This window comes from Chelonoidis abingdonii, chromosome 26 (assembly GCF_003597395.2).
Source record: "Chelonoidis abingdonii isolate Lonesome George chromosome 26, CheloAbing_2.0, whole genome shotgun sequence".
In the NCBI taxonomy this organism is placed as follows: Eukaryota; Metazoa; Chordata; order Testudines; family Testudinidae; genus Chelonoidis; species Chelonoidis abingdonii.
Genome location: NC_133794.1, coordinates 8840367 through 8864012, shown reverse-complemented (window position 1 = coordinate 8864012; position 23646 = coordinate 8840367). Strand labels below are relative to the sequence as shown.

Here is a 23646-nt window from a genome sequence, read left to right as displayed (position 1 = left end):
ACAGGAGACCCCCCCCCGCCTTGTGTGGGGTGCTGGGGGGTCTGGCCAAGGCCACACGGGGTGGTGGGGGAAGGGAACGGGAACCAAGGAAATAGGGTTCAAAAGGTGAAAGCAATTGCCTGGACTGTTTCCAGGTTAATTAGTCCCATAAATGTGTGGGGAGGGGCCTGCCCCAGCCCTGAGAGGGCCAGGCTCTGGCCAGGGTGAATGGGAGTGGATCCCGTTGCCAGGAGCTGAGGGGTGTTGAAGGGGGTGCAGCCGCTGGCTAATGGTGCTTGGTCAGAGGAGTGGGGAGGGGGGTAGACAGTTGCCGGGGTGGGGTGATCCCATGGTGGGGTCCAAGCACTGCACACCACAGCTAATTACCCAGCTCCTGTTGTGAGCAAAGAGGCAGTAACGGTGGGCCCCTGCCTGGGAAATCTGTGTGACTGGTTGCCCCCCTTCGGATGCCACCTGATGTGCTGAGATACCACTGAGCCCGCCTGTTATGCCAGCCTGGGCACCCTTTGTACCAGGCGATTCAGCCTCCAGAACACGGGCATGCCAAGGGGAGGGTCCCATCCTCAGTGCCTCACCCCCATGTGGCAGCCATTGCTCGGGGGCTGTCTGGAGGGGCCACAGGAAGGCTAAGCTCTTTGACGATCCCTTGTCTCTGCTAATGGCCCATTAGCCCTGGCTGGCTTTTCTCTGCTGTGAGATGAGTGGAAGCAAAGAGGCTACTGCCGGTGCACAGGGAGAGGGGCTGGCCTAGGCCAATAGGAGCAGATGCTGGATTGGTGTTTGTGGGGCGGGGGGGGAGCCTCTCCTGACCCCCAGAGTTGCTGTCTCTGTTCTGGCTGGAACTCAACTGCTGCATCATGGCTGATGGCCGGGGTAGGGTCTGGCTGCTGTGAGCAAGGGGCCCTGCAGGGAATTCGCATCGGCCATCTTCCCAGGTGAACGTCCTAGGGCACGGGGAGCTGATGGCAGCAGCAGGGTTCTATGCCTGGCTCTGCGGGCATCACTCCCACACTGCGTGTCTCAGTTTCCTTTCCTGTTGGTAGGGGCGAGTCCCCGTCTCCCAGGGCACAGGGAGGTGTAACTCATTCCTGCCTGGGAAGAGCTCTGCCATTCTGAGCTGCAGTGAAAACATCTGTGTTTTAAAATGTAAAACAGCTTCCTGCTGACCTGGCCAAATCCTGCTGGAGGGGCCACTGTCCAGATCCTTTTAAAATTCCTCAGAAGAGGGATCTTCCTCCTACTTATTGCTGCACAGGTGTTAAACAGCTGCTGCACTCCACCCCAGCTATGGCTGCATCTCAGGTGTGGTCTCTGAGGGCTTGTTCAGCCGCTATCGTGCTGCACCCCAGAGGTGGATGAAGCGGGGGTGGGGGATCCTCTCTGTTAGGAACAGCCTGCTGGCCGTGCCCATACCCCCAGGGCAGTTGTCAGTGTTCGGAGCTGTCTTCCAGAACCAGCTGCACTTTGATCAGGTGCCATGTTGGAAGGAACTCCCTTGTTCTCTGGGGGCTGGGACCTGGAGCCCCCCACTTAGCTAAAGGGGCATGGGGCGCAGGCCTCAACAGCGGCTGGGCGAGGGAATTTGGCCTGGAAACTCTGCCCTCTCGTGGATGAACAGGAGCTGTTCGTTCTCGGATCTGGGCTGTGTTAGGGACCGATGCTGATGAGCCTCCAGAGGCAAGAGGGGGGGAAAGGGAAAACTCACCACGGAGGGGGAACTGGGCACAGAGAGAGGCACTGAGGCATCGAACAAGAAGTCTGGGGTAGGGCTTTTTGAACCCAGATGTCCAGCCCAGGAGGCCGTCTCGCCTGCGAGAGCTCTGGCGTGGGGCAGGGGCTCACGTGAGGGTTGCAGGCCTGTGCTAGGCGCCCTGTTAAAGTGCCACGAGAGAGCCAGGGGTGTGATAGGACATGGCTCAGCCCAAGAGCCAGGGAGCGGGCGGTGCTGGGGCATAAGCAGCCCCGCCTGGTTTGGCGCTCACCCTTGTGCCTGCTTGACCGGCTCTGCAATGCAGGAGCAGAGGACTCAAGCCCCCGGGGGCTGTGTGGATGTGCCCGTGAATGTGGCACAAGTAAGAGATGGACTTTGCACTAGTGCGACTCGCCCTGGTGCAAGCTTGATTTTACACCAGCCTAGACAAGGCCTTGGAAGCAGCTGCTGGGCTGGGGAGAATCAGCCCGGGAGGGCAGGGCCGCAGGGGGCGAGGCAGGAGACTCAGCCCCTCTGAGGGGACATTGGCGGAGCTGCCTCTGGGCCTCTTAGTTTGTAGACAGTTTGCTGGGGGCGGGGGCAGGTGCTGTCTCACCGAGGGGCTGGAGAGCGTCTGGCAGGACGAGACCCTGACGCTGGGCAGGTTCAAGTGCTGCCAACAGACTGTTGCACTGTGCGCCCCTTCCCTTCCCTGCCCTCCCCTCGGCACGGGGAACAGCCCACCCCCCCTTTGCGGCAGCATCAGCTCCACGTCCCAGCATCCAGTCACTCCTCAGTGCCACAAATCCTGGGTTGTAGAATGGAGAGGAGGCTTTTCCCCTGGGGAGCTTGGTGCCTCCTGCCTCTACGTCCTTCGGAAACACCCCCGCTCTGTGCATTGCAATGCGGTTGGGCTGGAAAACGCCTCATGCCGAGCTGCCTGCTGGGGCAGGTGGGAGAATCTGGTCATAAAGTGTTGTGAGATCAGTGCAAGGAAATTGCAGGAGATGAAAAAAAAACACGTCAAGGGTAACATGCTGACAAGTCCTAAAAGATTACACAGTGTGAAAACAACCTGTGGAACTCACTGCCACAGGATACCTGGATTCAAAATCCAGCTTGGGTGTTTAGAGGGGTAATAGGAACAGCTTTTTTGTACTGCCCGAGGTTTCGTGGTGTTAGCTAATAATGCAGGCTGGTTCCTCCTTGGAGGTTGGAGTCCTGGGCAATGCCTCTGTTTTACAGATGCAAAAATTGAGGCACAGAGGGGGGAAAGGGCTCACCCACGGTGATGCAGGGAGTCAATGGCAAAGCCAGAAATGGAACCCAGGAGTCTTGGCCAGTCTGCTGCTGTAACTCCTCCCCAAAGCTGGAAATGGAAGGCCAGGGTTCTGCTTTTCAGGCCTCCCTCTCTGGCAGCTGGACTTTGCTCCCCTACTCAAGCTGGGACTAAAAGCCAGAGGTTCCCACTCTGACCCCCTAGGTCAGGAAAGTGGGGAGCTGTGAAGTAACATCCTCCTCCCTGGGCACAGCTGGGGGTTCCAGGCAGAAGCCATTCCAATGGGGCTGGGGTTGGGGGGAGAGCCACAGAGCCTGTGGGGGAGAGATGCTCACATGGGAACCTGCCTCCAGTAGAATGGGGGAGCTGTGGGGGCATTGGATGCTCCAATGGGGCAGCCATGGATGGCGGGAGCCAAGGCCTCATCCCCAGCAGGACCAGGGAGCCAGGCCCGCTGGGATCCACTCATGGGCCTGGAAATCCCAGTGTGGCAGGATCGGCAGATGGAAGCTGTGCTAATCCCACTCTGCAGCACCCAGCAGGCTGGCGGGGAGAGGGGAGCTGGCTGCAAGCAGTAATCCGGGCACTGGCTGTGGCTCTGGCTGGGTCCCTGCTCAGCCCCAGCCCTGCTGCTCTCCGTGGTCCCTGAGCTCCAGTGATCTGTGTTTGCTTTTCCCTTGGCCTGTTGCTGAAATCCATGGCTCTGTCTGTGTGTGTGTGTGTGTGTGTCTCTCTCTCTCTAACTGCTGCAGCCAAGTGGAAAGTCCCAGGCTGAGCCCTCAAACTGGGCCTCTGCCCCCCGGAACGATTTACACTGCGTCTTATTTTTACTGGTGCTCGGACTGGTTGGATTGTCCCTCATCATTCCAGCCACTGTCTGTCTGTCCAGCCAGGGCTCGAACTGGGCCAGTGTGTGGCTGCACTGTGGATAAGCACCTTTCCCAAACTGCCCTTGTGTTCTCCACAATCTCAGCTTTCGTTTATGAGATTTCTAGCCCTCGTGGCTCCCCTGGGAACCGTGACTCGGGTGTAGCGGGGCAGCAATGGCTGCCTGAGTTTGCAGAGAGCCTGAAACCCTAGCTGTGAACCGCCCTGTTCCCTGCTCACTCCAGTGTCAAAGGTGATCCTTTCAGTATGACTGTTATCTAGCCCACTGCCCCTCTAAGCCTCTGACGAGTGATTAGGAGCAGGATCAGACTCTGAAGATCTGCAAAATCTAGTTTGGGTAACTGCTCAACCATGGGGAAGGGGAGGGGCTTTGAATACCACCGAACTCTTACGTTTTTCCTGCAGTCAAGCAGGAGCCCTGTGGGTGTCTGAGCCCCACCTGTGGTGCTAAGCACAAGGAGCCAGAGCCAGCGGGATCATACTTTGAACATCTGCACAATCTACTTGGACCCTTGTTTGGCATCTTAACTAGGCGAAGTTGTTTAGTGAGCGGGGCTTGGAAAAGTATTTACTATTGTTTCCCTATTCATCCATCTCATCTAATCTATCTGTCCCCCCACACCTATCTAATCTCTCCTGGCTCCTATCCCTTGGGCTCTGACCTCTCTACTCCCTCTACAGTATCAGGGGGATACAGGATGATACTTCACTTCCTGTTTTAAACCATTGCAGTGTGTGGCTGTCAAACAACTGCCCATTCCACCCCAGAGGTGGCCGCATTTCAGTGGTTGGTGGAGCAATTCCCATAGCAAGCACAGGACTGGGTTTACGAATTTCCTTCCTATTGGCTTTTCCTTTTCTCCCCACTCTCTAAGAACAGATGCAGCTAGTGGCGCCCTGACCCAGCATCAAGCAAAGCCCCAGGGCCTGAGGTTACAAGTCCAACTGTTGTGGAAATTGGTTGCAAGAGAAAGTTTGCAGAACACATTGTAATGCAGGGCAGCAGCCTGCAGCAGTGATTAGTGCCCCAGTATTTGGAGTCAGGACTCCTGGGCTGTATTCCTGTCCCTAGGAGGGAGTGTGGTCTAGTGGTTAGAGGAGGGGACTGGGTGCCAGGACTCTGGGTTCTATTCCCAACTTGTCCAGGGAGTGTAGGTGAAGCGCTGCTCCATGCCTCAGTTTCCCCCTCTGTGAAATGGGGGTTATAGTGTTTACTTTCCTTCTGACATGCTCTGAGCTCCGTGACGGAGAAGCTGCTGGAGGAGGGCACAGAACCAGCAGGACTATTACATGTTATTGTATATCTCTCTTGGCCGGGAGGATTGGAGTTTCATTTCCCCCTGTTGCAGGTCTCCAAGGGGTGCCTGGCTAGAAGGGCCATTAGCCTAGTGCGAGTGTGCTGGGGCTGCCTTCTCCCTTCCAGTCCCAGGCATGGCCCTCTTCCCCCTTCTCCCAGATTAGTGTCGGGTTCAAGGCTCAGGCTCCAGCCTCGGCACCCTGTGAAATGTCCCTTCACGGGGTAGCTTTGATCGTGGTTATTCCCCTGGGCTGGGGGAGGTGGATCAGCGTCAACCCAGCACCTGCTCCACCCCTAATAGGGCTGCATTCTCCAGCCTCCTGCCTGTTCTCCGTGACTCTTCAGCTGAGCTCTGAGCTGGGACCCGATTGTCCAGGGGGCTGTTGGCTGGAGGAGGAGGGGGGGGGGGGAATTGAGCAGGCCAGGGGGCTGCATCCACCCAGCAGCAGGAGAGAGCCAAAGTGACCAGGTGAAGGCTTGGCTGGGAGTGGGGGATCCAGCCAAAGGCTTCACAGGGGCTTGGGGCTCTGCACCTCTGCAGTCAGAGCGGGGTCTGCCTGGGGCCACAGCAGCTTCTAAATGCTGTTCAGTGAAACGCGCTCGCAGCCTCCCACAAGCACCAATATCTTGGCCCCAATCGGCCCCCTCGGCTGAGACCCGAGGCCCCTCTCCCCTCTGGAACAGGACTGAGGCTTGCCTGCTTCTCTGCAAAGTGGAGGCAGGGTCTCCTAGCCATTGCATTGGGTTTGCTCTGCCCTGGGAAGCTGGGGAAGGAATCATCTCTTCACCCCACCCCCCATGCTATTCTAGGCAGCTGTGAGCTTGGAGAGACCCCCAACACGTGGGAGCGTAGAGCTCACTAATCGACTGGGCACCACCGCCCTCTCCTGGAGGGAATCAGAACTGGCCAAGTGCATGCACTGCCCTATATCGTCAAAAGCGACAGAGATCCTGTGGCGCCTTACAGACTAACAGACGTCCTGGAGCATAGGCTTTCGCGGGTGAATACCGACACACACATGCATCTGACGAAGTGGGTATTCACCTACAAAAGCTCACGCTCCAAAACGTCTGTTAGTCTATAAGGTGCCACAGGATCTTTGTTGCTTTTTACAGATCCAGACTAACACGGCTACGCCTCTGATACTTGCCCTATACAGGTAACAGCAAGTGAGGGTGGGGCCTGGGAGATTCCACTCTTGCCGGGAGATTCTGAAGCGTCCAATCCTAGTGATGGTGATGAAGCTGGATCTGGTTTTTCCAGACTCCTGTGAGAGCAAAGTGAATAAACCCAGATCCTTTCGTATCCGACACAGCCCTAGCTACGGATCCATTTTCCCAGGGATTTGCATTGCAGGGAAGTTTTCTCTGGAGCTTCTAGGTTTGCCAACAAAAAATCCCAAACCAACCGAAACCTGCCATGGCGTCGTCATACCTCCACAGGCTGCATGTTGGGTTCTTTTAGAAAGCCAGGCTCCAATCTTGCATGCGCGCCATGCAGCCTGGTTAGGCTGGGCCCAGTGCAGGATCAGGGCCTAAGGCCGAGATTTCCAAGCCATCTAAGGGATTTAGACACACTGTTCCCATCCATTTCAATGGGTGTTGTGCATTTAAATCCCACAGGGTGGCTTTGAAATTCTCTGCCCGCGAGTGTCCTTCTGTCCATTCTCCAGCTGCGCTGCTCCTTCGTCCAAACGGTGCTGGGTCAGTAACCCGACTGGGGAGCCAGCACACTCCTGGCCACAGTACCTACATTGATAGCCTCATTCATCCTGCATGCAAAGAGGAAGAGCTGCAGAAGCACCCTGTTCTCCAGGGGGATAACTCCTGGCTTTCAGTGCATAACAATCTGAGGTGGAACAGCACGGCCAGCCCCTCCTGTGTGAATATGCCTGTGCACACCCCCAATATACACCTCTCCAGAGCTTTACACTTCATACATAGTGACTAACTGAGCAGCACCTCATGCCTTTCAGCAGTGTCACTGCCCCCCGTGGGGTGGTGGGAGGGGATGGGGTAATATGCTCAGCACCTGGAGCTTGCTGCAGTCCTAAAGGGTTTGTTCCCTGCCATAAGCTCACTCATGTGTTGCAGGGTCAGGTATTTCCCTGCGACTCTGGAACATGCTGGTTCCTGCCCTCTACTGGATGGAATCAGAACTGCCCAACCATGCATCCTAGGGTCTATGCTGCTAATCCTTGATGGGGATTCTCCTTCAGCTGAGGAGGGTGGGGGGTGCTGGGTCTTTTGGCATAGCAGAAACTGTATTCTCTCCCTGCTCCAGATCTGAAGGAGAGCTCTGTGCTGCAGGAAAGTTTCTCTCTTTCACCCACAGAAGCTGGTCCAATAAAAGATATTACCTGGCCCACCTTGTCTGTGCAGTATATTCATCGAAGAAGCCGTGTCACTGTTCTGCATAGGCCCTGCCCTCTGTTTTACAGCTGGGAAAACTGAGGCACAGCGGCTTTCCTGAGCTCACACAGCAAGCTGGGTACAGAACCCAGCTCAGACAGACAGTGAGACCTGCCGGGATGGACAAATCTCCGCCCGCCCCCCAACCTGGGCTTTACCCCAGTCTCCGTCCTATGGCGCACACTTGTTCCAAAGGCTCCCGTGCCAACCTGTGCGTGGGGCGCGAGGCCGGACACTGACCAGCCCCAGGGCGGGCAGAAGGGCAGGGGATTACACCGAGGGGGCAGAGCTGACACGGGGGCGGGTTCCCACCGCTGGGGGCGCTGTGGGACCTGGGTCCCCCCGCGCAGGCTGGGTCTGCAGTGTCCGGAGCCATGTGCCTGGGGCAGGGCGCCCCCCTGGGGTTTGCAGGGGTATTGCACCCGGACCTTTGCCCTCCAGCCCGGCACGGCTGGGTGGGGGGCGCTAACCAGCCCCCCGGGCCCCATCTCTGCACACTGCAGGGCCCCGGGGGACGAGGCGATGCCTGCTGCAGGGGAGAGGCGCTCCTGGCCCCCATGATCCCTGCAGAGAGGGGCCGCAGGCCCCAAGCCCCCCAGCTCCGGGGAAGGGGTGGCGGGGGAGCAGGGCTCAGAGCTCAGCCCACGTGCTCACCACCACCCGGCCCGGCCAGGGCAGGGTTAACGCGCGCGGAGGGATCCCGGACAGCGTGCGCTGCGGCTCCGTGCCTTGCGAAAAGCTGCGGCTGCGTGAGCGTGTTCCTCCGCCCGGGCCCCACACAAAATAGCGCCTGAGCCCCCTCCCTCCGCCCCCCACGCCCCGGGAAGGGGCCGCTGCGGAGCGCCCCGCACGCCGCCGCCGAGCCCGCCCGCCTGCGCGGGGCCGCTCCCGGGCCGGCGGCAGGGCAGGGCCGGTCCCACGGCGGGACCCCACCGCCCCTCGCGGGGGGGCGCAGCAGGACTACTTCCTCTCCGAAATGGCCGCCTCGGCGGACACTTCCGCTGCGCTCGCTGAGCCCGGGCGGCGGGGCCGGGGGCCGCCGCGGTGCCCCCTTTGAACCCCCCACCGCAGCCGCGGGGGGGCGGGGGCCGGCGCGAGAGGGGCGGGGACTTCACCCCCCCAGTCCTGCCCCACTTCTGCCGCCGCCGCCGCCCCGGGCCGGACAGGGGGCCGGGCCCGGCGCGGGGGGCCCCGGCTGTTGCGTGTCTGTTTCCGTCCCCGCGCGGCGGGGAGGTTACAATGTAGCCAGGCCTGCGCGGGCTCTCGCTTCCCCCGGGCAGGAACTTCCCAGCCCCACCAGGGGCCGGGCCGGGCCGGCCCCCACCGGAGGGAGCGGCCCCCTTTGTGTCCGCCCCGGGATCCGGCCCCGCTCGCGCGGCTGGGGGGCGCCCCACGGAAGTGAGCCCCCCCCGGAGGAGGGCCGGGCACTGCCCCCCGCGGTGTGATCCCCGGATTCGGGTCTAGCAGCGTTTCCAGCCCACCCGGTTCTGCGTGTGGTGAAGATTTGTGTCCGGCGGGGGGGGACCGGACCCCCCCGTCTCGTTTTTTTAATTATTTCGTGGACAATGTTCTCCGCGGCCGCCCGCCGCTGGATCGTAGCGGGTGCGGGTTTCTGGACGGCTTTGTAAAGCGGTGAGTGGGGTTCCCTGGATCTGCCCCCCCTTTCCCGGGGCACCGCGGCGGGTCCCGGCCGTGCCCGGCTGTGGGGGGGCTGAGAGGAAGCGAGCGGAGTAAACTAGCAGGAGCTTCAGCTCCTAGGCCTCTGCCTTGCGCGGCGGCTCCCCCGGAGCGGTTCGAGGGCCGCCCGCGGTGGGGTGCAGCCCCCCAGCCCGCCTTGTGGCTTCTGCGGGGGGGGGCGATGTGTGGTTCTGTTGTTCATCCCCCGCCCAGGGCCCAGGCTGAGCTGGGGTTTCTTTGCACAGCCATGGATCTCGGCGGAGGAGCGAGAGTGGGGTGTGGCGAGGGAAGAAGGGGGACGAGGGGGCACTGGGGGGTGAGTCTGTTTTTTGCAGGGGGACCTGGGGGGGAGCTTTTGTTATGTATAAATCCTGATCCTGGGCCTAGGTTGAGCTTTCTCTCCGTGGGGCAGGGTCTCTCTGTATCGCGCCTCCCCCCCCCCCGCGTTCTGCTGCATTTGGAGCCTGTGAAGAGGGGCTGACCCCTGTCCTGAAGTGGGGGTGCAGGGGGGTATTATGGGGGGGGGACTCTGCTCACTCCCTTCCCCTTCCCCTCTGCCCTTTCGAGGCTGTTGGCTGTGTTCTCCCCCCTGCTTCCTGTAAACAAACCGGGGGTGAGGGACCGGGGCTCCCCCTCCTTTGGCTGCTCCCCCCTAAATTCCTCTCCCTGCCCTTTACTGGCAAGTGCACACTGGGGGGTGGCTGCCCCAGAAACAGAGCGACCCTCGTGCGGCCTAGGCGGCCCTGGCTATCCTGGGCTGAGTGTAATCGCCAGAGGATTAGCAGGGAGCCCTAAGAGCTTTGCTCAAACAGAAAGTGGTGGGATGGGGGAAGGGGGGGCAGAGCTCTTGCTTATTTCTTCCCCCTTCCCAGGCAGAAATGTGGCTTCCCAGGCTTTTGTTCCCCGGCAGCTTCTCTCTCCGATCCCTGAGCTTCAGGGGGACAGAACCCACAGCCCTGGGTAGGCCGTTCCCACCCCTCCCCCATCACTGGCGTCAGTCCCCAAAGACGTGGGGCCCAGATTCTTTGCCTGGCCCCCCAGTTAAATCCGGCCCCTGGAGCTTCCCCGGTGTGGTGGGTGAGAGAGAGAGTGTGTGTGTGGTGGGGGGGACCCTCTTCCCCGGCAAATCCACAAACACTTTCTCTGTCTCTGCTCTCGGGACAGGCTGGGCTGCACCTGTTGCTCTCCCTGGTCTAGCTGTTCCTCGTGGGTGCCACCTCCTGCTGCCTCTCCTGTCACATGGGGAGGAGAGGGTCCTGGGGCAGGGGTTGGGTGGGTAGGGCATGCAGTGGGGGTAATGCTGGCTCGGCCCCCCATGAACAGACACAATGGTCAGGTGTCCCAAGGGCTGCAGAGTCAGGGCTGGAGCTGGGCCATGCACTCTGCTTAGGAAGACCGGGCTTGGTTACATTTAATGAGAGGAATTCACTGCATATTTCATCTCCCGAGTCCGGGCGCAAAGGCAACCCCCCCTCCCCCCCGGACTCCCCCCATCAATCAATATAAAAAGACACCACGTGCTGCTTAAATTAATGCCAGGTTAAAACTGCAGCAGGCCAGGTTCTAATCTGCATCTCGCTGGTGTAAAACAGGAACAGCTCTGGTGGCATTGTTGTTCCACGTTTACGCTGGCATAGCGGGGTCAGAGGGAAGGGATCCGGTGTTGGGTCTGGGCAGGCTGCAGTGTGTTGTGTCCCTGCTGTCACAATCCACCTAAACCCTGTGATTGGGTCAGTGTTTACCTGAACCCAGTTCTTTTGGGCAGGCTCCTCCTGTCTCTGTTTTGCTGGCCAGATGCCCATGCCCTCATTCCAACCACTTGACAACACTCCCCCAGAGCTGCCACTAGAATACAGGTATCCTGGCTTCATCCAGGGCCTTCACCGCTCTCTGAACTCCACTCCCTGTTGGTTGTGTGGCTATGCATCTCCCATGAGCCATTTTTCTGTGTTGCGATGGGGTCTGAGGTATTGCAGGACCTAATTAAAAACAAAACAAAACAAAACCCTTGGGGGGAGGCTCGGTGGAGCAATGAAATTACGGCCCCCTGCCCTGGCCTTTGGAGCATGCACTAGAATGGGGGGCATGAAGCTCTGAGGGGATCACAGGAAATCCGCCCGCGGCACAATCCCTTGAAAACATTTCAGTTTTGGCGCCAGCTTGAAGCTGCCCAAATTGCTTCTTAATCCAGAACTTCATTGTTGTGGCAAATCCTGCCGCTTGGGAAGGAAAACGGTCTCTGGGAATCTTGAGGGTGGGTTTGGGTTTTTGGCTAGTAGGCCCTTCAGTCCAGGATTCAGTGGGGATTTGTCTCTGTGGCCCTGCTTCTGCAATTGGCTCTCTGAGGGCTGAGCCTTTGCCTCCTTGCCGAGCCTCTGTGGATGCAGGGATCTGCCCACAGGGATCCGCTTGTAGGATTGGGGCCCAAGGTGCTTGTGTGCACTGATTTTGCTTACTGAGGCCTCGGGGTCTTTTGCATCCGACAGAGAAATGGCCGGCGATGGTTTGGTCCATTTTCTCCCTGTCCCCCTGTGAGGCTGGGAGGTCTCGTTCTCAGCCCCGGTTTTCCGGGAAGGTCCATTGCTGACCCTGGTGGCACCAGCGAGAGATTGGTGATGCTGGCAGGGGCGTATCCGGGCCTTGCCAGTCTGGACTGAGGCTCCATCATCCTTGTCGCGCCTCTGGTGCCATCAGTTCTGTCCCACCTGGCCGTTTCTCCAGTGACTTTCTTTTAGGGGACCTCAAAGCAACTTGTGAATTCCTGGCTTGGCTCTGGGGGGCTGAGTGCCCCTTGGGTCCTGCTGGGATCAGTGAGGAGTGGAGTGTCTTGGCAGCTTGCCAGGTCCTGCCCCATTTACCCACTTTCTGCAGTAGGAGGACACTAAGGTGCTGAGAAGTGACTGGCCCAAGGTCACAATGGGAGTCAAAACGGAATCCAGGTGTTCCAGCTCCCAGCCCCACTGCTCCAGCCACAAGACCTGTCCCAGATCCGGGGAGAGAACACAGGAGTCCTGGTTCCCAGCCGCCTGTTCTAACCCACCAGACCCCACTTCCCTGCCAGAGCCGGGGAGAGAACCCAGGAGTCTTGGCTCTCGGCCCCCTGCTCTAACCACTAGCCCCCACTCCCCTCCCAGAGCTGGGGATGGAACCCAGATAGATCTCCTACTCTGAACACTAGGCCGTGCTGCCTTCCACCAGACACAGACATGGCGGCTGGAATGTGCTAACACGGGAGCTGCTGTCGCTGGCCCTCCAGCCCCACACTTCGACCTAGTTCTCATCCTCTCGTGCCATCGTTGCCGGTGATGCCTGGCATGGCTTGGGTAAGGCTGCACTTGGCTTTCCAGGACTCTGGGGGCAAATGCCTGGGTGAAGGGGTCAGAGGGCTCCTGGCCCTGTGGCCCACTCCACCAGCAGGTGCCCTGCCTCCCAAGGGAGCTCGGCTGGGGAAGTGGCACAGAGCATCCCTCAGGCTCCAGCAGATTGGAGCCGTCTAGCCCAGTGCCCCATCTCTGACAGTGCCTGGGGCCAGCTGCTCTGGGGCATGGGGGAGGTGATGTCTCCCCCCGTCCCCCAGAAATCCCAGGTGAACTGTCCATGCAGCCAGCTCCAGCTGAGGGCTCAGTGGTTCTCTGAAGCTAAGCAGGGTCAGGGCTGATCACTGCCTGAATGGGAGACTGGTGCAGAGCACCTTGGGATGTTTTTGGGGGCGTGCTCTTCCCCTTCCGCCATTGTCCCTGGGGGACTTTGCCCCAGGAAGCTGTGTCTTCAGGCGACACTTCAAACCCTGGCTGCTTGCAGGGAACAATCTCATTGCACTTAGGAGAGCCTGTGCGCCCAGGGGAAGGTCAAACAAACACTGCCCTCTGACCTGACGAGCTCGTTAGGGACTGTGCTGGGGAGGGCAGCATCAGCCTGTGACGCTGATGGGAAAACTGAGTCACGGAGAGGCGGCAGCTTGTCCAAGATCACACAGTGGTAAAGGATGGAACCCAGAAGCCTTGTGCGTGTCCGCACACCCTTGTTTTCACTCTAGCTTTAGGCTTCGCCCAGTGGTTACATGGATGGCAGCGTGGTGGGTAAGGTGGCATTGCCTGGTGCCCCCACTGGGCCAGCTGCTTCTCAGTGCTGCCTGGGCCCCCAAACCCATGAGCCAGATGGCGTCTGGGGGTGCCCGCTCCTGCGGGCTGTGCCTGGAAGGAAGCTGGCTGCTACTACCTGCGGTGGCTCTAATTGAGGTCAGTTCATGTAGATGCCACAGGCCTCGCCTGCAAACACCCTGCCTCGGATATGCTGCGCTGACCCCTTCCTGTTCCTGGCCCAAGGCCGTGGCAAGCTGGTAGAACTACATCTCCCATGTTGCACCAGGGCAGTGTTGTAGGAGAAGCGGACAGCTGGGGTTGTGAGACCAGGCAGGGGTTCGGAGTGTGGGAGGCTGTCCAGTTGGCACAAGGGTCCTGTGAAATGTGTGCTCGGAGCAAAGCATGCTGGGACCCTCCCCCCCAGACACAGAGTTTTTCTGGTCCTGCTTACTTTAGCACAAGCCTGGGATTTGGCCAGACCTCCCCAGAGCAGACCCGCTGTGGGGCGCACGCTGGTCATTCTTGTGGTGCCGGCAGGTGCCTGTCTGACACCCTGGTGACAGAGTCCTGCCCCCAGCTGCCCCGCCAGCCTGGCCCTGCAGAGCCGCCCCCTCCTTGTCCTGGCTGCTGATGCACAGGGCCGGTTCCAATTGGGCAGGGGGTATTATGTGATGAGCCCAGTGGGCACCACCAGTTTGCCAGGACTCAGTGCACATGTGGGGGTCTCTCTGGGCATTGTCTGGCGCTGACAATGCCCGGGCAGGGGACAGGCCCCGGTGGCTCTCGGCAGGCAAGTGAAGGGGTCGGGGCTGTGTTTTGTGGCAGGGAAGCCTGTCATGTCTCTGCCCTGGCTGCAACCGCTCTAGCTAAGCAGAGAACTCCAGACTCCAGGCCTGTGGGGCTGACACCGCCCCAGACAGGCCTTGGGGTTGCAGGTGGTTGTGAGCTGACCCCTGTGAGGTGGGTGCAGGATTCCTGGCCTGCTGGGGCTGTGGGGATGGTTTCTGTGACATGGGCCCTGGCCTGCAGGGAGTTGGCTGAGACCTACCCCACTCGAGCGGCTGTCTGGTGGGAGCAACGCCAGGGACAGGTGACCCAGAGGCGAGCGTCTTGGTCTCGCCGTGTGGGGTCTGCGCCAGTGGCCGAGAGCCTGGTGTGCCAATGGGAGCAGGGCTGGGGTTAGGCTGGAGCTGGGGGCAGACGGAGGGCACAGTGGGCGAGGGCATGACCAATGTTCATGAGCTGACATGTCCCCTCCTCCCCACCGCAGGTCTCTCTGGGAGGGACGGCAGGAGACGGGATGGATGATCGGAAACCGCCCAGCCAGGCCAAAGACTGTGAGGTGCCAGGTGAGTCCGGGGCAGGGGGGCGAAGCCAGAAAGGGCATTGCTGGGAGCACCCATTGCAGTTCTGCCGGAGCCACCTGGCCTGGAGGCTGGTGGCCGCCCGAGCCATTGTCAAGGGCTCCAGTGCAGCACGGCACAGGGGTACAGCCCATGCCTGGCGAGGTGGAGTCGTACCACTCTGGGGTGTTGGGTTTCGGGGCCACATGTCTCCATCTTCCCTCCCACAGAAACGGCCACGTTGGCCACATTTACCTGGGAATTGTCAACTCCTGTGTGTCCCCGGCTTACCTGAAACGTCTTCCCCTAAAGAGTGGGGTTGAGAGGTTAGAGCTGGGGGGCTGGGAGCCAGGACTCCTGGGTTGTATCCCCAGCTGTATTGTTTGATCATGGGCTGGTGCCTCAGTTTCCCTATCAGAGCAATGGGTCTGAGAGTGGCCCTGCTCAGTAACCAGGGAGCAACGGTGAGCCGTGGGTGAAGGGCCTGGAAGGGCCAGTGGATGAGTGATCCATGCCATGTTGGGGACGTGGCTGGGGAAGCAAGTGGCTCACTAGGCGTTACACTGTCCTGTTGGGGACCCGTGGTGCGTCCCGGGGAGCTGCGCTGGCTGAGGTGGGGCCGACATGCAGCCACCTGGTGCAGAGGGATCCCCCAGTGGGACAGCCTCTGCTGGGTGAGGGGGATGCACTCGGTGCCCTGAAAGTAGGGGCTGGGCTGGGGCTGGGCCTGTGGGGGCGTCGGGTGGCAGCGCGGGGAGAGGGGGGAGATTGGTGTAACGGTGAGGGGGCACCTCCGCTGCTGGGATCCTAATGGGGCAGCCCCCCTATTGCAGCCGACGGGGGTGCGTCTTCGGAAGAGCGGGGCGGCGCAGAAGGAGGCCCCCTGAAGCCGCCGGAAGGGGCTCCCACTGCCCAGGAGCCAGAAGCCAAGGAGCCGCCCCAGACCTGCAGGTGAGCGTTGGGGGGTGGGACACCTGTGACGCTGGGGGGGCAGAGCCTGGAGTTGGGTGCTGTGATTTAGGGCAGGGAGCAGATGAGGGGAGTGGGTCCGTCCCACTTGAGTGATGCCCCAGAGGGGCCCAGCCTGGAGCTCAGGCCCCAGATCCTTTGTCTTGTAGGGAAGCCAAATGGAGTTGCCTGGTTGGTGCTGGGACCCAAAAGCCCAGGGGGATGTCGGGATGCCCTTTGCCCCCAAGGGACAGGAAGGGGGCAGGGGGGCAGGAGGACGTTGGAGGGATCAGGAGGGGAGGTGACTGGGGTGACGGCGGGGAGGGGAGCATAGTGTGTTTCTGCAGGCTCCCCACTCTGCCCCCACTGACTCTGCTCTTGTCTCTGCCCCCAGCACCCTGCCCAGGCGTTGTGCCCTCTGCAACTGTGGCGAGCGGAGCCTGCATGGGCAGGGGATGCTGCAGCGCTTTGAGCCGGCGCCTGACTGGACTGAGCGTCTCTCTGGGCTGCCGGATGGGAGGGGCCCTGGCGAGACTTGGGCCCCTGGGGACGACCTGTCCCTGATCGGCTTCGCGGAGGGGGTGTCACCAGAAGAGCTCTTTGGGCCAGCGGGTAAGGAGCACAGGGCGAGCGTCTTCCTTCTGCGGGGCCTGCTGGTGCCCCTGCCGCCCCCACTGTACTGGTGCCCCTGCCACCCCTGCCCTAGGCTCCCCCCCAAGCTGTACTGGTGCCCTTGCCTCTTCAGCCCTAGCCCCGCCCCCCCCGCCCCAGCTGTACTGGTGCTCCTGGTGCCCCCGCCGCCTCAGCCTTAGCCTCTCTCACCCCGTTGTTCTGCCAATGCCCCCCCCCAGGGACCCAAGCGCAAAGGCTGCTGTGGAGCTTGGGCGTCTCCTTCCTTTTCAAGCGCTTTGTGCCCCTCAGTGGATGGGCTCCCTGCCTGCTGGCAGAGTTTGGAGAAGGAGAGCGGGGGGCACCTACCCAGCCCCCCCCATTAATGCCTTGCCTCCTCTCGCAGGGCACTGCTGGGCCCACCACTGGTGCGCTGCCTGGTCGGCGGGGGTGCAGCCACAGGCTGGAGCTGGGCTGAGCGACGTGGACAAAGCTGTTTTCTCAGGGATCTTGCAGGTGAGGGGGTGGGGTGGGTGAGCAAATGGAAGGGGAGGGAGGGCCTGTGGGCCCCCTGGCATTGGGATGGCCGTGGTGAGGTAGGTGACCCCTTGGCCTTCGCTGAGGTGGGGTGTCTGGCTAAGCAGAGTTGACCCAGTGTCCCCCCGGGAGGGGACACCTCTGAGGAAGGGACAGGTCCCGGTGCTGCCACAGGCTCTGTCCCCCATAAGAGGTGTAAAAGTGAGGCCCTGCTTCTGAAGCTCTTGGCATGAACCCTGGCCTCCTGGACAAATACCAAAGGGGTGTTTGCATTTACCTCCCTGATTTCCCACCCCGGCTAAGGGCTTCTCCTTCACTTCCTGTCCCGTTAATCAGCTGCTCCACTCCCCTCAGAGGTGTCTGCGTATTTGTGCTGAACGAGTGATCGCTGTGCAAGCAGCTGCTATGTCCCACCCCAGAGGTGGCTGCATCTCAGCCCCAGATGAGGGATCCTTGCCCCATGTTGCTTCATAGCTCTCAGCAGCTGCCACACGTCACCCCAGAGGTGGCCGCATATGGGGGCTGGTGGGCTCTTGGGGATCGCCCCGGCAGAGCCAAGCTGTGGCAGCCTCCATCCATCCGTGTCTCTAACCCGAGCTGGGGTCCCTACTGCTTTCAGAAATGTGAACATTGTCAGAGGATGGGTGCTACCATTCAGTGCCACTCGGAGGGGTGTCCGCGGCACTACCACTTCCCATGCGCGGCAGCCAGCGGCTCCTTCCAGTCCATGAAAACCCTCCGGCTCCTGTGCCCAGAGCACGTGGCTGAGGCGGTGCAGATGGGTAGGTGCCGTCCTGTGAAGAAGGGCAGGGACATGGGCTGCTTGAGGGCACCTCTGCCACTGGGTTGGCGGAGTTCTGGAGGGGATAAGGAGCTGGGGAGTGGGGTCTAGTGGTTAGAGTGGGTGGGAAGGGGCTGGGAGCCAGGACTCCTGGGTTCTATCCCAGCTCTGTGACAGCAGTGGGGTCTAGTGGTTAGAGCAGGAGGCTGGGAGCCAGGACTCCTGGGTGCTATCCCAGCTCTGTGACGGGAGTGGGGTCTAGTGGTAAGAGCAGGGGGCTGGGAGCCAGGATTTCTGGGTTCTATCCCAGCTCTGTGATGGGAGTGGGGGCTGGTGGGTTAGAGCCAGGGAGGCTGGGAGCCAGGACTCCTGGGTTCTATCCCAGCTCTGGGAGGGGAGTGGGTCTGGTGGGGTAGAGCCGGGGAGGCTGGGTGCCAGGACTCCTGGGTTCTATCCCAGCACTGGGAGGGCAGTGGGGTCTGGTGGGGTAGAGCCGGGGAGGCTGGGTGCCAGGACTCCTGGGTTCTATCCCAGCTCTGGGAGGGCAGTGAAGTCTGGTGGGGTAGAGCCGGGGAGGCTGGGAGCCAGGACTCCTGGGTTCTATCCCAGCTCTGTGATGGGAGTGGGGGCTGGTGGGTTAGAGCAGGAGGCTGGGAGCCAGGACTCCTGGGTTCTATCCCAGCTCTGTGATGGGAATGGGGTCGAGTGGTAAGAGCGGGGGGCTGGGAGCCAGGACTCAGATAGGGGAATGGGGTCTAGTGGTTAGAGTGGGTGGGAAGGGGCTGGGAGCCAGGACTTCTGGGTTCTATCCCAGCTCTGTGACAGGAGTGGGGTCTAGTGGTTAGAGCAGGGGCTGGGAGCCAGGACTCCTGGGTTCTATCCCAGCTCTGTGATGGGAATTGGGTCGAGTGGTAAGAGCAGGGGGCTGGGAGCCAGGACTCAGATAGGGGAATGGGGTCTAGTGGTTAGAGTGGGTGGGAAGGGGCTGGGAGCCAGGACTCCTGGGTTCTCTTCCTGGATCTGTCACTGCTGTGATGGTGGAGTTGGGGATCCGAGTGGATGTCGGTGAGGTGCTGTGAGATCCTTGAGGGGGAGGATGGGTTGTGAGGGGGCTGAGGATGCTGCTAGCCAGGGGGAAGCCCTAGGTGGTGGTCAGGGTCTATGGCCCAAGGCTTTGGGTGGGGAGGAAGAGGCTGGGCATCCCGGGCAGTGTGGGTGCAAGAGGGCTTGTTTCCCTGACTCCCTGCCCCCCACACCCAGAGGACTCGCGATGCATGGTTTGTGACGGGCTGGGGGAACTGCGCGACCTGCTCTTCTGCACCAGCTGTGGGCTGCACTACCACGGCACCTGCCTGGACGTCCCCGTCACGCCGCGCAAGCGCTCTGGCTGGCAGTGCCCCGAGTGCAAAGTCTGCCAAACATGCAGGTAGGTGGCAAAACCCTGGGCACAGGCCCTGTGTGACCTGCACCAGCCTTCCTGGTCTGGGGAGTGGGGGCTGGGACCCAGAACTCCTGGGTTCTATCCCCGGCTCTTCGAGAGGAGTGGAGTGTAGTGGGTTACAGCAGGGACAGGGCCTGGGAGCCAGGACTCCTGGGTTCTGTCCCCAGCTCTGGGGGGGAGTCTAGTGGGTCAGAGGTGGGGGCTGGGAGTCTGGACTCCTGGATTTTATCCTCAGCGTTGCTCTCTCCAGAGAGCTGTGGGGAGGCCGGGGCAGCGCTCGGTCTGCGAGGGGCCTGCGGCTTGTCTGACAGCAGCGTCTTCCCTGCAGACAGCCTGGCGCGGACTCCATGATGCTAGTGTGCGAGGCCTGTGATAAGGGCTACCACACATTCTGCTTGAAGCCGGCCATCGAGAGCCTTCCCACGGACTCCTGGAAGTGCAAGGTGGGCTCCACGCCTGCAGCGGGAGGCCGGGCCTGGCCGACTGCCGGGGTGGCCTCTGCTCTGGGTCCCTGGCAGCGTGTCCCACAGAGCCGACCCTGCTTTGCTTCACCTGATCCCAGGGGGAGGGACCGGGACCCCCAGGCTTTCCCAGGCCCACTTCCCCCATAATCCAAGGGGAAGAAATCCCTGCACGACACCGACTCTGAGCCATCCAGTCCCCCACTCCTGCCCTGGGGCCAGGTCAGAGCTGGTGCCACCCAGAGGGGAAATGCCCCATTCCCCACCCCACTGAGCCAGCCAGTCCCCTTGCTTTGGGGTCAGATCAGATCCACTGCCCCCTAGAAGGGGAAGGCCCCATGCCACATTCTCTGCCCTCTGAACCAGCCAATCCCCCTGTCTGTCTGTCTCCCTGCAGAACTGCCGGGTGTGCTCCGACTGTGGGTCACGGCCAGCGGCGCTCGACCCCGGGTGCCACTGGTATGAGAACTACTCGGTGTGTGAAGGGTGCCAGCGTCAGCGGAGCGCGGCGGGAGGCACCGATGCTGCGCGGTGCTGTCAGAGCTGCCAGAAGTGAGTTGCAAAGGGGACCCCCTGGGAACTGCATGGGGGTCCTGCCGGGGGGCAGGAGGGTCTGGGCCTGGCCATGCCGGATTTCCCCCCCCCCCCCCGTTATAAGCTGCTGAGCCCAGTGCAGCAGGTGCCAGGAGAGGGGCCGTGGGCACCACTGGGTGGGTTCTCGGGGGTCCAGGGTGTGTTCTAGCTGCAGCCCCAGTGTGGGGTAGAGGGGAGGATCCCTCCTCTCCAGCCCCTCAATCCTCACAGCATCTCTGGCTGGCTAGGTGGGTCAGGGGCTCTGACACTCCTCACGTGGCTCATCCCCCCAGGCCCTTGCCCCCGGACAGCAACGCGGCAGGGGGTTCCACCTGCCAGGCATGTCAAAGGCAGCAGAAGCACCCGCAGCCGGACGGGGCCGGACCCCAGGAAGAGATGCCCTTGGAGTGTGATGCCAAACCACTAGGTGAGCACATGCCCCACCCCACGCTGGGCCCCCAGCATGGGGGGGGCCCTGACCCCAGTGTGGGCTGTCAGAATTACTCCTTGGTGCCAGGAGTGTCCATCTGCCTCTTCACCACCGGCTGGGAGGAAGGATCCCTGTGGTGAGAGCCAGGGGTCCTGGGGTCTGTTCCCAGCTCCAGCACTGAGCTGCTGCGTGACCATGGCCAGTCCCTCCCCCTGTGCCTCAGTTTCTCGCCTTCTTTAAGCCAGCGGTCATACTTGCCTCTGTCTGGGTGGCCCTGCAGAGAGGCTGGAGCTTGGGAGAGCCCAGGCAACGTGGGCTGGTGGCGTGTTTGAGTGTCCCCCAGGCTGCGCCCCCATCCCCGACGATGGAGGTGGGAGCCCTGGCAGAGCCCAGTGGCCTGCGCTGCCTGCCAAAGGGCACTAGGTGGCGCTGCTTGGCCTTCGGTTGCTGGGTGCTGCAGTTGGGTCTGCAGATCCAGGGGGGTGGGTGAGGCAGGGGTCTCCCCCTTCTGCCCCCCCCCAACCAGCCGTCCTGTCCCCCAGGTCCTGCTCCAGAGGCAGAGGAGCCAGAGGAGATGCCAGGCCTGGCAGCACCTGCTAAGGACGAGACGACGGAGCCGACACCCCCCGAGACAGCCCCTGAACCACCACCCCCACCACCAGCCCCCCCAGGTGAGGGGGTGCCCCATGAACACCCCTGGGGGTGGATCTGCGAGCTCTGCCGTTGTCTGGGGGGAGGGAGCAGCTGGCCAAGGCTGCCCCAGAGCATTCTGGGAGTTGGGCCCTCTGCTTGGGAGGGTCCGAGCCCCCCAATGATGTGGGGCCCTATTAACCCTCCGGGGGCTGGGGGTTCTGCACCACCATGAGAGTGACCGTCCCCCTTGATTCTCTCCCCAGACCCCCCTGTTCCCACGTCACCCACCCGCCCTGAAGAGCCACCACCGGATGCCAAAGAGGATGTGGCCTGCACGCAGCCAGCGGGACCCCCTGCCATCACCGCAGCCCCGCTGGAGCCTGCAGGCAGCCCCCAGGCCCCCATGGAGAAGGAGCCTGCTGCCGCCTCCCCATCTTGGACAGAGACGCCCCCTGCAGCCCCCCAGCTGTGCCCCCTGCAGCCCAGGGAAGCGATGGAGTGTGGGGAGGAGGAGGGGATGGACACGGCAGGAGGCGAGGCAGGGTCCCTGGCCAGCCCCGCGAGGGATGGCACCCAGTCCACCCCAGCTGTGGCCCTGGGGCCGTTCCCTGGCTTGACGGGGGAAGAAGAGGAGGAGGCAGCTGCTGGGCTGGAGCAGGCAGGGGCTGCGGGACGGTGCTCTCCCCAGCTGAGCGAGGATGGGTTGGAGGAGAGCCGGGGCGGGGGGGACCCTGAGTCCAGCCAGACCCCAGTCAGCTTCAACAGCGAGCCCAAGGGGTCCCCCATGCTGCTGGAGCCCGAGGAGCTGGGCCCGGCTACCCCGATGGAGGTGTACAGGACAGGTGGGAAGCTGCTGGAGCGTGGGGAGGAGGTGGGCCCCGAGCCCCCCGTCCTGCGGCCTCGCCCCACGCTCATCAAGTCGGACATCGTCAACGAGATCTCCAACCTGAGCCAGAGCGACACCCGAAGCAGCTTCCCTGGGTCGGAGCCCCTGCTGGGCTCTCCCGACCCCGAGGGCGGTGGCTCGCTCTCCATGGAGCTCGGCATGACCTCCACCGACAGCCTGCAGAAGGACGATGCCAGCTCCCTGCCCCACTGCACCGACTCGCTGGCCGAGACGGACGACTCGCTGCTCTTCGAGCCGGGCGCCGGGGCCAAGGGCGAGGGGGAGAAGGGGCGTCGGCGCAGCTCCCCGGGGCGCTCCCGCCTCAAGCAGGTAAGGGGGAGACCAGGGCACGGACAGGCAAGTGGGGGGAGTACCAGGATCGGGCCTGGCTCTGGGCACCCCTTCACCACATGCTTGTGCCACCCCAGCCCGATCTGACACCCCCTGTCCAGTTGAGTCAGGTTGGCCCCTGCCATCTCCTGCTGGCTGTTCTGCTGGAGTGCTAGGTGGGGACAAGAGGGAATAGGGGTAGCCCTGTGGGTCCCGCCCCGCCTGCGAGTCCCGGGGGCAATGCCATCTCCTGGTGCCCTCTGGAGTGGGCAGGGGGCCGTGCCAGCTGGAGCAGGTCCCCTGGCTCTGGGAAGCCTGGTTGTTGCTGTAACCTCCCCTCCCCTTGGCCCTAGGGTCGCAGCAGCAGCTTCCCAGGGAGGAGGCGCCCCCGAGGCGGGACCCAGGGGGGCCGGGGCCGGGGCCGAGCTCGGCTGAAGTCAACCACCTCATCCATTGAGACCCTCGCGGTAAGGCTGGGCTGCGGGGGAGGGTTCTGCATCCTGCATTGCCCCCCCCCCCCCCCCCGCCAGCCCTTGGAAGCGGCTGCTGTGGGTCCCTTCGCTCCCCAGGGTGGGATCTGTGGGGGGCCCAGGCCACTCCCGGTAGCTGGGGCGTTGGGGTTGGTGAGTGACCCCCAGGAGCCTTGTGCTGATGGGCTCTGACCCCCCAGTGGCTCAAACCAGAACTGGTAGCGTCACTCCGTTGGGCAGTCGGTGGGGGAGCCCTCTCCCCTCTGCGGGGTGCTGGCTCAGATCCCAGGCTGGGAAGACTGACTGGCTTGTGGGGGGACATGCCTCCACGGGGCTCTGGGTATGATGAGCTCCCGGGTGAGTGGGGGGATTGGCTGGGGAGAGAGGGGGGCAGGGCCTTTCCCCTTATGGGCTGGGGGTGCTGCAGCACAGCCTTCTCCCCCAGTGTCTAAGCCAGGCCCCTCCCCAACGTGGAGCTTCCATCTCTGGCTCAGCTGGCCGGATTGGCACTGAGCATTGCCCCTGGGATGCCCGGCTCGGTGTGGGGGATCTGCGCCTGCTCTGTTGGTGATGTATTCACCCTGTCTTGCCTGCTCCCCCAGCTAGCGGATATCGACAGCTCCCCCAGCAAGGAGGATGACGAGGAGGAGGACGACACCATGCAGAACACTGTGGTGCTTTTCTCCAACACGGATAAATTCGTCCTCATGCAGGTGGGGGAGAAGAAGGGGGTTCTAGGGAGAGGAGGAGCTGGGTTCCGGGCTCAGGAGGGGGGTAAGGGGAGAAGAGTCGGGTTCTGTCCTTGGTCTGGGGGCAGAGAGCTGGGTTCCAGGCTCGGGCTGGGGGGTGGAGAGGAGCTGGGTTCCAGGCTCGGCCGGG

The 23646-nt window shown here is 62.0% G+C and overlaps 1 protein-coding gene across 1 annotated transcript in view; it reads left to right on the top strand.

Moving 5' to 3' along the window:
• Window positions 1–8910: 8910 nt before the first annotated feature.
• Window positions 8911–23646, top strand: part of KMT2D (lysine methyltransferase 2D) — a 46064-nt gene continuing 31328 nt past the window's right edge. The window contains 14 exon segments of the mRNA XM_075061241.1: window positions 8911–9198; window positions 14596–14674; window positions 15502–15619; window positions 16011–16228; window positions 16632–16741; window positions 17382–17544; window positions 18804–18969; window positions 19313–19427; window positions 19843–19997; window positions 20312–20445; window positions 20991–21119; window positions 21345–22297; window positions 22651–22764; window positions 23370–23521. Coding sequence (XP_074917342.1) covers window positions 14626–14674; window positions 15502–15619; window positions 16011–16228; window positions 16632–16741; window positions 17382–17544; window positions 18804–18969; window positions 19313–19427; window positions 19843–19997; window positions 20312–20445; window positions 20991–21119; window positions 21345–22297; window positions 22651–22764; window positions 23370–23521 — 2576 coding nt within the window. The 5' untranslated portion in view covers window positions 8911–9198; window positions 14596–14625.